Source organism: Manacus vitellinus, unplaced genomic scaffold (genome assembly GCF_001715985.3).
Source record: "Manacus vitellinus isolate BGI_N305 unplaced genomic scaffold, ASM171598v3 scaffold_4_pilon, whole genome shotgun sequence".
Lineage (NCBI taxonomy): Eukaryota > Metazoa > Chordata > Aves > Passeriformes > Pipridae > Manacus > Manacus vitellinus.
Genome location: NW_021940604.1, coordinates 13,539,653 through 13,553,461, shown reverse-complemented (window position 1 = coordinate 13,553,461; position 13,809 = coordinate 13,539,653). Strand labels below are relative to the sequence as shown.

The window sequence follows — 13,809 nt, the reverse complement described above, 5'->3', positions numbered from 1 at the left end:
GACAAGCAGTAGACTGCCTGAACAAGCAGTAGACTGTCTGAACAAGGAGTCAGTTAAAGAGTGTTGTCCATTTGTGGAGGACGAAAAGGAATGCCATTTTACAGGGAACTTTATCAGAGTACAATAACTACCAATTCAATTTTTATTAAAGCCTTATTTTAAGGTTATAATAGTAAAATAGGGTTAGAAGCTGAATGAATTGCAGAGGAGTGGGTTTTGGGCCAGTGTAAATTATCATAAAGTAAATCTGAAGGTGATCTCAAACATCTGTACGTTAGCCTTTTCTCTTGCTTGTTTTATTGTGGGGTTTTTTTTGGTTTAACCTGTAGCCAGGACAAATTATGCTTTTGAAGATGCAAAACTGATTGATTTAATATGAGGTGCTAATGTATGCATTCAGCACATCATGTTAATTTGTCTATATGGAGGAATTTTATTACGGCTCAAAGATTTTGATCAGTACTTAGTGGGAAGGAGAGTAGTCCACCTTAATGAATGTTCTTTGTATGGTTTATGATCTTTATAGCTTATTGCTACATAGAACTTGGCTCAGCAGAGCATTCAGACATGTGCTTAAGTGCTGTGCTGAATGAGAGTTATAGTACATCACTCAGCGTGTGCACCTGGAAAAATAACAATAATGCTACCATAAAAGATATGATGTCGTATATATTATTCTCTTCTTGAGGAAGGGGAAACATGGCATATGCTATTCATGTTGCTGAATGAATTACTCAGCTGCTCTGATGACAAAGGTGCCTATGAGGTCCTATGAGCAGAACAGTAATACAGTGTAATACAAGTGCTGCACACTCTAAAGGAAAAACTTTTCAATGCATGTAAGCAGAAAAGAAAATGATGAAGAGTTTTCCTAGGTATTTTGTGTACAGTGTTACAATATCCAGTTGGGTAGGAACACAAGGTTTGTTTATGAAAAAGAAAGTTTTATGATGCTTTGTATGTTTCTACACTTTACTTTCTTCTTTGGCATCGTGCTGTTGTTTAAGATATAACCAGAAGGTAGCAATTCGAATTTTAGAAGAATGAGGAGAAAACCATCAGTCTAATATCTAATGTCTGATGTCTAAATTCTGGATGCACATCCAAAGTTGTTCTTCATTACTTCCATAGTTGTTAAAAACTAAACCTTTTGCTTTAACGTCATAACAGGTGTTACGTTCACTCATGATTATTCTGCTAAGTTCACCTTGGTTTTACCTCTGTTGCTTTTATTTATGATTTTATTTTATTTTTTTGCAGGACTGTTTCCTGCAGTGCTGAACCTAGCCAGTAATGCTCTCATCACAACCAATGCTACCTGTGGAGAAAAGGGGCGAGAAATGTACTGCAAACTCGTTGAACATGTACCTGGACAGCCTGCAAGGAACCCTCAGTGCCGTATTTGTGATCAAAGGAGCAGGGTTCCACATCGTATGTGTGCCATTTTCATTTTTTTCCTTTGAAAAGATTTTTTTTCCAAAGGGTGTAGATACTCAGGAAACAAAACTGTAGTTCACCAGCCCAATTTCTGTGAAATGTGGGTCTCTTTTTAAGTCAGGTTACCCATCTCTCCCAAAGGTATTTCAAAATCTATATCTGATGTAGATACTCCTCACACTGAACTTTCTGATTCAGGTACTGAAAAGCAGAGCACCTAAATTCAGATTTAGAAAAATTAAGTGTCTACAACTGTTGTTGGATTCTTTTGAAATATACTAATTGTGAATGAAAACCAGGTGACTTTTACCTGCATACATACATGTGGAATTTGAACATTTTGGCCAATCTAAGCAAAATTCTGTAAAATTTTCTGTAAAAAAAATTTACTGAAAAATTCAGTAAATTCAGTTTCACTGACCCAGCAAAAAAAAATAAATTATGTAACATTGCTTGGTTTAATGTTTAGTTTAACAGTTTTCTAGTATGAATTTGTTATAATCTACTTCAGAGAAGCCTATTTATAGTAGTTGGGAAGATTAGAACTAAGGAAATTTCTTACTCGAGTAATACAAGTTTAATTTCATGTGACCTTGTAGTGGAAGACAAGAATAACTTTAACATAGTTATATTTTCATGAGTATGTTGGCACAGTAGATGGTAGAGAGTGTAGAGATACTTAAGACAGCTCTTAATGGAGTAGTTAAAATGTTGGAAGAAGCACGGACACAAAAGCATGGAGACAATTATATTTTTTTCCTAGTTGTTTCCCTCTAAAATGTAGCTCAGATATATTTATACCTCATGACATTTAAGCAAGTGCTTAAAACCACAGGATAAAGAAAAAAACCCCAAAAACATTTAATCTGTCTGTTAGTTCTAGACAGGATGAGCTATGGCTGTAGCTTTCCAGACAGAAGCTTGTTTGGCTTCTACTTAGAAACTTTCTCTCATGGACACTCTGCCTAGAGGTATTTTACCTGTTACAAAATGATTTTGTAATAGTTTATCTGCATCTTCCTTGCAGAAATTCATGTTGCCTATTTCCTAAATTCAGTCAATACAAGGAATGACTTATTTCCTTTTTCTTAACCAAACTATTTTCTTAGTGTAGAAACTAGATAGAGCAAGACCATCAGCACTCAGCTATCTTTTCTTTCATTCTCCTCATAGGCTGTGTTTTCTAGAACTTTAACTGTGCAAATTGCAGTTCTCTGAATTTTCTCTAGAGTCTTTCATATTTATTAAAATTCACCTGAGCTCTTACTAGCACTGCATAGTAATCTAGATTTGCTTCAGAATGAACAGCATATATTCCTGTTTACGTGTTTTAATTAGACATTTCCCCTTTCTAATGGTGTGACAGCACTAGGAAAAGATACAAAGCTAGTTTCCACTACAGTCCTCAGATGCTTTCTTTCCTAATAAATTGCTACGTATCCATTTGCTTCCCATCTTATATTTGCGAAGCTAGTTATAATTGTCCCAGTATAGATTACATTTGTCTGAAGACAGTTGCAACCTATTTTTTTCCCCAAGATAGTTTTCCAAGTTTCAATGTCTTCTTTAACCGCAGTTAATGCCACCTTCTGAGATAAGGTCATATGATTTTGTAGCAATATAAGCATCTAAATATGTTACACTATAGCAGTGTCTCTCACTTGGAGAAGAATTCAGGAGTTTTTGGAAGCATTCCAACTAGTGGAAAGATTGTGCAGTAGACTGTTTCCTTTTTTATAGATGAATATTTAGAGACAGATGCTTTATAGATGAATATTTAGAGACAAGTTTTTCTCCTAGATCAAGTTTGCTTAATTCAAAACCCAAACCTAAACCAGATATATTCCTTTGTCCAGCCTATGATATCAGATAATGTACACTGATGTATGTGTGTATACAGACGTACATAATGTGTGTGTGTGTGCATATAAAAAACCCATCTAAGTGATATACATCTGTGTTTCCCCTTGCCCCTACCCTCTTCTAAACTTCAGTCTGCCCAACTTCATAATAGCTGGTCTTTTGTTGACAACCACGTCTCATTTTAAAGTTTCTAAACATTAATTTGGCAAAAAGAAGTGCCTTATTTAAACAGAGAAGGCTTGTTAATAGGAGAACCATGTAATATAACCAGACTTTAAATGATCCCCCTGGAATGTGTGAGTCTGGAGTGCCTCCCCTTAATTACTGTAATAGGAAGTGTACAGAAATTCCCTGGTTAATCACATGTGAGTCCAAATTAAAGAGCACAGTTTGATAGGCTCACTCTGTAAGTTCTCCCTCTTGCCATCCATGAGGGAGATTGATCCTTGAACTGCATTTGCAATCCAGTCCTTTTTATAAATATTATATTTTCCCCTTACCTTTTAAATAAGCAATACATCCCAGCAATTAATCAGTGTTTTCAAATTAATTATGATTAAACTTTCATAATGGTGATTACAGTTAATTGTTGATTCATCTCCCAATCCACCTTCTCATGATATACCTTTGTATCAATTTCATCTGAAGAGACTCAGATTAAAATTTCCAATTAGACAGCTTCTGTCACAATCACTGAGGATCTCTGAGTTTGATTTACAGCTGATTTTTGCTACCACTCATTTAAAGCCAAGATTTGTGAAAATGATCAGAACTGGGGGAACTGACAACATGTAAAACGTTAGGGTGTGTTTTGCTTTTCTGTTCAATATAAAGCTACCATCAACATCAATTGTAGCACCAGTATTGTAACTTCCAAATGTTGCTGCCCGCTAATGCTGTTGAATAATCTAATATTTAAATGAAATTTTTTTGCATTTTCAGTATTGAGGGTCTGTACCTTTTCTCACTCCCACAGAGCCCTTCGATTCTATATTTAAATATGGTCAGACATTCTGGCTTTCCTTAATGAGCTAGGACTCCTGTCCTTCACAGGTGATTGCTGTAGCAAAAAATCAGAGACACAAAGGCTATCAATCTGGCTGGTTGATTTAAGTAATAATTAAAATAACAATTAATCAATTCATGAATTAGTTATTTGCAGTTCTAGGACTAGCTAGTAATGAAACATATTCTAGTTTTATATCAAGAAAAGTTGTCAGTTTAGAAAGTCATCCTTAATAAGAGGGGTTAGGTTTTCTCCTAATATGCTATGTTGTTGCAGACAAAAGTTGCATAGAAGAAACTTCAATTTCAATTTCCTTTGGGTTATTTTCCTCATAATGTACAGGCTTGCTCTAGACAATTAGGGACTTCAAAATGTAGATCTGTATTTTTTAAAATTCTGATTATGTTATGCTCCATGTTGTACAGGAGAGAAACACAAATTGTCCACAGAAAGTAGCCCAAAATGTTGAGTGTGATTTTTCTCAGTCTAGATAAAAACAAAATCTAAGCAGACTTTAGTAATTTGGAAGGTCTTGAAATTTAAGAACAATACAATTCATATCCCTCTTGAGATTCATTTGGGATACTGCAGCAGAATATATGTAGAAATGAAAAGTAAAACATCGTGGACTTTCGTGTGGATTATAACCAAACAAACCTTCTTTATATGCATGTATATGAGTCAGAAAATTTTCCAGTTGAGGAATAAATTCCTCTCTAATGATTTCTGAATTATTTCCTGAATTATTTCCATGTGTGCTTAGAAATGTCTTAGAAGTGCAAGTACCAGTATTACTTTAATCTCTGCTTTCCTTGCACACCATATCTCAGGTTTCTGATTTGTTGTTACTTTTGCAATGTTTTATGACTTTACAATACTTGAAACTTTGGAAGACTGCAGGAAGTGTTTGCTTGATTTAGATGCCTGCATTTTCTGTAGAATCATGAGAGCCTTCTGCATTTAGATGTTCTGAATCACCTTCTTGTGATTCTTCTTTAGCAAAATTAAACAACATCAGATGAGTATTCTAGTAATAATAAGCCTGACTGGTACCCCAAGAGTACAAGAAAAATTAATTTATTATTTTTTATTTTAAAGTCCTGCCTCATTAGTTCTGTAATTGTATTAATATCTAGATTTCAGATCTAAAAATAATTAAATCTTTTAATAATTTTGAAATTTATTTATATATTTCTGCTTTTCTAACAGAACGACACCCAATAACAAATGCAATTGATGGCAAGAACACTTGGTGGCAAAGCCCTAGTATCCAGAATGGAATTGAGTATCATTATGTGACCATTACATTGGACCTCCAACAGGTAGACTTCTGTTTGTTTGTTTGTTTCTGAAAAGGCTTTCTTTCTTGCACAATAGATCACCTGGATTATCTTAATTTTTGCTCTGTGTTTCTTTCATACTATGAAGACATGCTCAGCTTCTCTTATAACTTTTTGTTGTTTATATGGATAATTCTGACTGACCCATTCCTTGTAGCATAATGTGCCAAATTAAAATAGTTATTTCGTATATATTTTTATGAAGTTGTGCTTAAAATTATTTTAACTATAACATTTTCAGTATTTTTTTTCACAGGAACTTCTGTTTTGGCTCCTTAAAGACTATTAAAAGATAATTTTGGGTAAAAGTACTATGAATAAAAGTTTATGTTCAGAATATTATTCTTTCTTGTTTCAGTAACATAATATTATACACTTAAATACACAAAAAATACTAAAAATACTTAAATACACTAAACATGAGTTGACTATGCTAAGGAAACATGTACAGGTGATGGGTTATGTTGAGGGACAACCTGGGTAAAGGGAGGAGTTTGCCTAATGAAGTCCTTAAGTGAATTGCTTTTTGTCAGTGGAGTCTTGCTTGACAGAGGTAGCTATTCAGGATGCAGTAATTTGATGCTTATGAAAATGCTACATAAATTCCAAGTATGTAAAACAAGAGGATTTGAGGGTAGATAGAGAATAATTTTATTTTTACTATGTGTTGTGGTTTTAAGCCCAGCTGGAGATTAAGCACCATGCAGCCATTCGCTCAACTCCCCCTGTCTCACCCCACCCCAATGGAATGGGAAGGAGAATCCAAGTAAAACTTGTATGTTGATCTAAGAACAGTTTAGTAAATGGAAATAAAGCTAAATGCAGTAATAGTGGTAAATGATAACAATAATGATAATAAAAAGAGGAAAACAAGTGATACATAATGTAGTTGCTCATCACCCATTGACCAGTGCCAGACTCTCCCTTCCCAAACCCAGATCAACCACCCTTATGGATCTCCCCCCCGGTTTGTATACTGGGCATGACATTCTATGGTGTGGAATATCCCTTTGGTCAGTTCAGGTCCTCTGTCCCAGCTCTGCTCCCTCCCAGTTTCTTTTGCATACCTCATCACTGGCAGAACATGAGACAAGAAATAAAAAGTCCTTGACTTAGGATAAATATGACTTAGCAAAAAACCAAAACATCAGTGTATTATCAATGCCATTCTCATTCTGAATCCAAAACACAGCACTGTAACAGCTACTGAGATATTAACTCTACCCTAGCTGAAAACCAGGGCACTATAAAAGAAAGATAATACAGAACAATCACCTGGTGCCAAATTTGTTCATCTTGTTATTAAACTTGGAAGTTTTGGTATTCAGTTAAGTCAGTAACAAATTAATCCCCCCTGCAAAAATCTTCTCTAATTTGTGGTTCACACATATTTGTCTTCAACTTGAATCAGAACAGAAAACAGAATGATTTAGTTTGGAAAAGACCTTTAAGTATGAGTCTAACCATTAACCCAGCACTAAGCCAGTGTCACATCTACACGTCTTTTAATTACTTCCAAGAGAGATGACTCCACCACTTCCCTGGGCAGCCTGTTCCAATGCTTGGGAACCATTTCTGTAAAGAAATTTTTCCTAATACTGATTTGAAACCTGGGCAACTTGAGGCTTGTCCTATTACTTATTCTTTGGGAGACTGAACCCCTACCTTTCTACAACCTCTTTTCAGGTAGTTGTAGAGAGTGATAAGGTCCCCCCTTTTTCTTCCAGATGGCTTTCCAGCCACTCCTCCCCAAGCCTGTAGTGCTCCATAGGGATGTTATGACACAAGTGCAGGACCTTGTTAAAGGTCCAAACCACAAGTTTGGTCTTGTTAAACTTCATACAGTTGGCCTCAGCCCATTGATCCAGCCTATCCAGATCCCTCTGCAGAGCCTTCCTGCCCTCTAGCAGATCAACACTCCCACCCAACTTGGTGTCACTTGTGAACTGGCCGAGGAAGCACTTGATCCCCTTGTCTAGATCATCAATAAAGGTGTTAAACAGGACTGACCACAGTACTGAGCCATGGGGAACACCAGTCATGACATCCAGTCACTGGCTGGATGTAACACCATTCATCACTACTCTTTGGCCCTGACCATCCAGCCAGTTTTTCACTCAGTGAACAGTTCACCTGTCCAAGGCATGAGCAGCTAGTTTCTCCAGGAGAATGCTGTGGGAAACAATATCATAATCTGTTTTCCAGGTATTAAGAGGAAAGGGGCCCTTTCTCTGGCTCACTGGACTGAAATTCCCCTTCCTCTGTGGTCTCTTTATGGAAGTCGGTTTTCTATTTCAGTTTATTATTGGTTTATTGATTTCACTTGTCCATATCTCCATTCTTTCTCATTTAGCCATACTTAGAGAGGACAAAAGCTACTTATCAACTATAGAGGCTTGAATAAGGCATAGTTTGTTATAAAATAAAAAAAAATTACATGAAAGTCAGGGCACTGAGACATCCGTGTGTTGTTAGAGATCAAACTTAACTTAGTCCAGAACTTAGAACTTCAGTAAAGTTAAATAAAGGGTAATGCTTGGATTTCTAGGTTGTTGTCCTGTATTTCTTGTAAAAAATCTCTCAGCCAAATTATGTGATGGTAAAATTTCTTGTAAGTCCCTTCTGTCTGTGACACTGAAGCACTTGTGGTGGCCAGCAGTCTTTATACCTAGAAGAACCTTTGAACCCTGGAAGTGTCATTAGCAGTCTGGCTTTGGAGCCCTCATTGTTACTGGCAGAAACAATCTTGCATCTGTGTCTTTGGCCTTATATATGCAAAAGTATTCAATGTGCATTTCTCATTCAATCTGCAGGGCTAAAACTTTTTACATAAGTTTGAGAGTAAGGTCCTGTCCATTAAAAAGTTTCAGGTTTTTTTAACATATCTTTTAAATTTTCAGAGTTATTAACTGGTTTGCCTTTACAGCAATCTTGTTGCCTCTTGTTGGCAATGATCTGTTAGTATGTAAGTAGGACTCCAGCATTAGAACTAAATTACTATCCTTGTTTTTCATCACCCTAGTGATTTTACTCGTGTGGTTGTTTGGAGCAGGTCTGCTAAACTAAGGCTCTACAAGTTCTGTTTTTTCCCTGCTATGTCAGTATCTAGATTATAATAAGAAATAAACAAATCTGTGCACTTCTGAAGATTTACATTTTCTTATATATTAAAAGCTAGGGTCAGGGAGGATATTGAAGAAAAAGTATGGGGTGTTCTGATGTACCTAAAGGGCTTCTTTATGTTCCAGTTGACAGCAGCCTGAGAATACTGCACTGTGTGTGGTGTGGGTTTGGAGTTTTTTGTTACTATTTTTTTAAATGAGGCAAGGATCAAGTATGATCCTGTTTCTTTCACATGTTCTCTTACTTACTGCTTGAAGAAAACTTGGCAGTCCTTTTGCCGTTCTAAAGCTTCTGAATCGCCTTCTCTTAAGACCATTCATTTGTTATTGGCTGGAATAGGAGCAGAGTTTAGGTTTCTGTGGACGTCAGAGAGATGGGATAAGACCCTGTGTCACTAATGCTGTCTGACACACTCTTTATGATCTCAGTAACACATGTAGTTAGGAATGCACACTGTGTTACTCACCACCATACATAAACAGAACAACAGTTTTGTTCCCCAGAATGTAGTAAAAGGTCTATTGGGATTTGCATGGCTTTTAGACTGGCCGTAAGAAATAAGAGTTGTTTGGGTTTTGAGAAATATTAGGAGTTTTTGTTTGCTTTTTCAGGAATTTTGTAGACACAGCATTATAGACTCTATTAAAGTAACTGGTAAAATATGAAATTTCTCTTTCAGTTAGTGTCTTGTGTAGTAGCCACTATGAATGGTGAAGGTCACCAGTGAGGCCTCACTTAAAAGAAATTCTATTCTTTATGTTTGGCTTTTAGGAGATTCAGTAATTGCTATGTTTGTGTTGATAAATTCTTGCTTTAAGTATAAAAATGCTTAACTCCTTTTTGTGAGATAGAAATAACAAATGATGAAACCAGAAGTAATGGATTGAAAATTGCAGGAATGCATTAGTTTTTATGTTATTGCTAGTAATTATGATAGTACATGGAATGCTTTTAGCAATCCTAATTTCATGAAAAAATAGGAAAATAATTACAATTTCCTCATTTATATAATGCTTGGCTTTTTGGGGCAGTGACATTTTTTTTACTGTATTGTGCAGTGTAACCGTATAAAAATGATGTATGCTATTTGGCAATAACTAATAAACTAGAAGAAGTAAAATATATTTAATGTTAGAAAGAGCCAAAATATTATCAGTCAGGTTGGGAAAAATGCAGTATTTTTTATTCTTTTCTCTCAACAGTTGCAGCTTACCTTAATACTTTTAAAGAGCTTTTATCTATAATGGAGGCTAGGTTTCTAAATCACTGAAGTATGCTTGAAATTTGTACCCCATCTATTATAAAAATAGGAGTTGAAAACTAGAACTGTTTGGTTCTGAGCATCTTTGCTAATTTGCTCTTAACCCTTCACTTTTTCCCACTTTTTAACCATTAGGACAATCCTTATGTATTTTACAAGAATATTATGGAACTGCATTCATACCTGTAAATGTGGAATTATTTTTTACAATGCTTTTCATCCAGAAAGTGCATAGGAGGTCAAAATGTGAGTATAGATTTATTTGGGAGTTGCTTACATGAATTTAAATGAAGGTTAGAGTGACAGGTTGAGCTACCCTGGTTACTGAAACTGCAGATCCGAGTTTGGAAGGGTGGGTTCGTAGATATGCGAGGTTGTTGCACCTATGGAGCACTACAGATTACCAAGAGAAGCTGTCTACTGTTTTGCAGCTCTTAGTCCTGCTTGTTGGTAGTCTGTGTCTGTCTGTTTTACCTTAAGAGTGGTGGGCAGTTCAAGTGCCCACCAGAAGTAATTCAGGTCCAGTGAGTGCAATGTATAGCAGGACTTACCTGACTAAGAAAAGAGACCTTGTCTTCAAGAAGTACAGAACAGGGAGTTGGCAAAACAGAGATGCTTAGACTTCCAGGGAGAACATATTCCCTGTACTTGTGCTATTCCTAAATCCTCAATTGGTTTAATTTCGCAGTCATGTGGAAGATAGTAGAGTGTCTTTAAAGAAAACTGGCAAATATGCAGGAAAACCGGTTGGCAGTTTGAGGTGAAGTGGTCAGCCCATCTGTTTCTGATTTCTACACACATCAGGACACTTTTATTAACAAATTCCCTGCTGTTGTAGGTAACAAGGACATTGGCAATACCCTTGTTGTTGCTAAGATACTTGTGCCAGGAGCATATTTTTGTGGGTTTTGACTTTTTTAGAAGACACTTTATATTTTTTAAATGGTGCTGGAATATTTTCTGTGACTTGCAGATGTGTGGAACTCAAGTGGACACAGAGTTAATATTCTGACAGAAATTTCTAATCTTAATAACTATGTTATTAAGATTTCCAATCTTAATAACTAATTTCTAATCTTAATAACTAATTGCCTGAGACTGTGGAGGATCATTGCAGTGTCCAGGTTATCCTTTCCAGGCATACATTTCTGAAAAAAAAGAAAGTAATTGAATCTCTTCAGAGCCTTGTAAGATGCAAGAGTTAGAATAACTGATTAAGCTATATAGTTGATTTCTCTATGAAACAATTGCCATTCATCAGTTTTAAGTTCCTTAAACTCTAATAGTGTCCAACTCTTTCACATCATCCTTTCATCTTGTCCCCTACTCTCCTTCTGTAGGAAGGAAGGAGTCTAAAAAATCATGTTCTGACTCTACGAGGAAATCACTGCAGTCCCAGTTCTCCTGAAGTGTATTTCATTACTTTCTAGAATGTAAGATTTTAGACTCATGGACTTGACTATCTCAGTGGCACATATAATACTTTGGGAAAGGGCATTTCTTAAACTATATAGAGAATTGAATAATAAAGGGAGAAGAATGCTTGACTTGCTCAGAAGCATTTTGAAAAGCATCTGCAAAGAGCAGGCAGCAATATTCTGCTGATGCTAAATTAATTATTTTGTAGTTCTATGTTTTCCAAATATGACTTAAGTGGAGGATTGTGATCAGGTTTTGAATGATTTCTCAGTTAGTTGATTCACTTTAATACCCATGAGCAGAAACACACATGTCTTGTGTGCACACTCGCAAACGTGTCGTGTGTCCTTAATAGGAATAATACCAGGAAAAGGAAAGAGTTGCAAAATGAGTGATTGCTTTTGCTTTCTCTACACAAGACTGTACAACTAAGTGGCTCTGTGGCAGACAGATATGAGAACTAAAAAACTGTGACAAGATGAATGGGAGAGGTTTAAGTTGGGACTGAGAAAAACCAGGATAAGACTGAGGGTAGTGTGTTAAAAGTGCTCAGTATGGTAGTCTGTGGGAAGAGCTTAAAAGGGAGGGAAAAAACCTTCTGTCAGTGAAGGGAAATAGAATCTGTATGTGCACAGTTGTCACCAAATTATAAAAAAGATAACTAGGGAGGAAGACCCCCATGGAAAGTACATCTTCACTTTTAACTTTTATAGGTAGGACAGCTACAAATATTAAAAATAGCATATAACATATTTCTGAAAGTAATATTTCACAGCTGAGAAACCACATGTGAAATACAGTCTGTGATTCATAACTTTGTTACTGTGCTTTATAATTATTGCTTCTTAAAAATAATTGTTTTTATTTCAAAGTTTGAATTTTGGGTTGCACATTGCAATTTATAAATCTTCTATGCTGTTATACATAATGGGAAATGTGAACTATAATTTGAATATTTGGGTAAAATTTGAAACCAACTGAGGAAAAAATCTAATTATTGATACTTCCATTTTGCCTGCATTAGCAAAGAGCATGTTGCAATAGGAGAGAGGGGAACAGACTTGGGAGAGGACTTATGTGTATTTGGTGCCGACCCAGCTCACTCGTCAAGAAATTTACTTCGGACTAACTCTATTAGGGACCATGGGCTGAATGTCCCTTAGCAGATAAAATGAATCATGTATGTCTAAGCATGTTCTCCTGGCTTGGTTCTTATCTGAAAGGAATCCAATTTGTGAGCTCCACAATATATTAATTATAGGAGCAAAAGCATGCTAAATTGGGACAGTAGGAGATTGACCTCTAGACCATGCTTCTTTTCTGAGCTACAAAGCTAAGGTGGATGTACCCTCATAAGCTCTCTGTCTGAACTGAGTCTAGATTTTATGTTGAGCCTATCAGATTTTATGTTGAGCCTATCAGACTTTGCACACACCAAAATGATGGTACTCCCCCATTTCTTAATGCAATATTGCTGACTTCAGTTGTGCGAGAAGAGAAGTTTGAGAGAGGAATACACTCTCCTATGAAGAGACCTTGTTTTTGGGACCTTGCTTGTCATTTGCTACTTTTCTTTGCCAATATGACTGTGCTTTATTGATAGCTTTTCGAAGGAAACATTTTCAGCTGTCAGTTCCCTTGATACACAACATTAGCCAGATCCCTTGAGGGAGCACAGATCTCCTGCAGAAAGGTTCATCACTTTTACAAAGCAACAGAGTTCAACTGTTTGTTAGCCAAAGGTGACTTAAGTCAAGTGTGGCAAGTACTGTCTTGCAGAACACTGTTGAAGACGTTGCCCAGATGTGTGTGCAGACTGAGACAGGCTACACATTTGTAATATGTTTAATTTGAAGAATGGCTGCTTTTAATGGAACTTAATATGAACAATTAAGTTCTTACTTCCATCACCACTTCTCTGCCTACTTTTTGCCTTCTTCCCTCTTCTTTCTAGTGTTTGACTGAGGAGATGACAGAATGATTCCTAGGAAGGACTGGTTTGAAGTACTTTTGTAATCTCAGAAGTAAAACCGCGCTTTATGACTCACCATTTCTTTGTGTTTCTAGTAAGTGAGATATTGCCTGTGTTTCACCATCCCTTGCAAAGCGAGTCTGAAAGCACCTCTTACAGGAACTATATCACAAGGAAAATTAAGTGACAGACATGCACAAATTTTTACTCAGTCTGCATCCCTGTCTAATTAATATTTTTTCTTAAAGAAGAAATAACCAAGTTTTTGAGTCTTGACCATTTTGAAGTTGATGCATAAGTTTTGGATTCTGGAACAATCTTCCTGTTCTCTGGTTTCAAATAACTAGTGGAACCCATTGTTTGGGTATTTGTCTATACAGTTGAACCC

At 36.2% G+C, this 13,809-nt stretch overlaps 1 protein-coding gene across 1 annotated transcript in view; it reads left to right on the top strand.

Annotated features, from left to right (window-relative positions):
- The first annotated feature begins 1,340 nt into the window (after positions 1-1,340).
- The window catches only part of LAMA2 (laminin subunit alpha 2), a 273,953-nt gene continuing 261,484 nt past the window's right edge, over positions 1,341-13,809 (top strand). Inside the window, exons 1-2 of the mRNA XM_018078006.2 lie at positions 1,341-1,431; positions 5,516-5,628. Of these exons, the coding sequence (XP_017933495.1) occupies positions 1,341-1,431; positions 5,516-5,628 (204 nt within the window). The remainder of the gene's footprint in view (positions 1,432-5,515; positions 5,629-13,809) is intronic.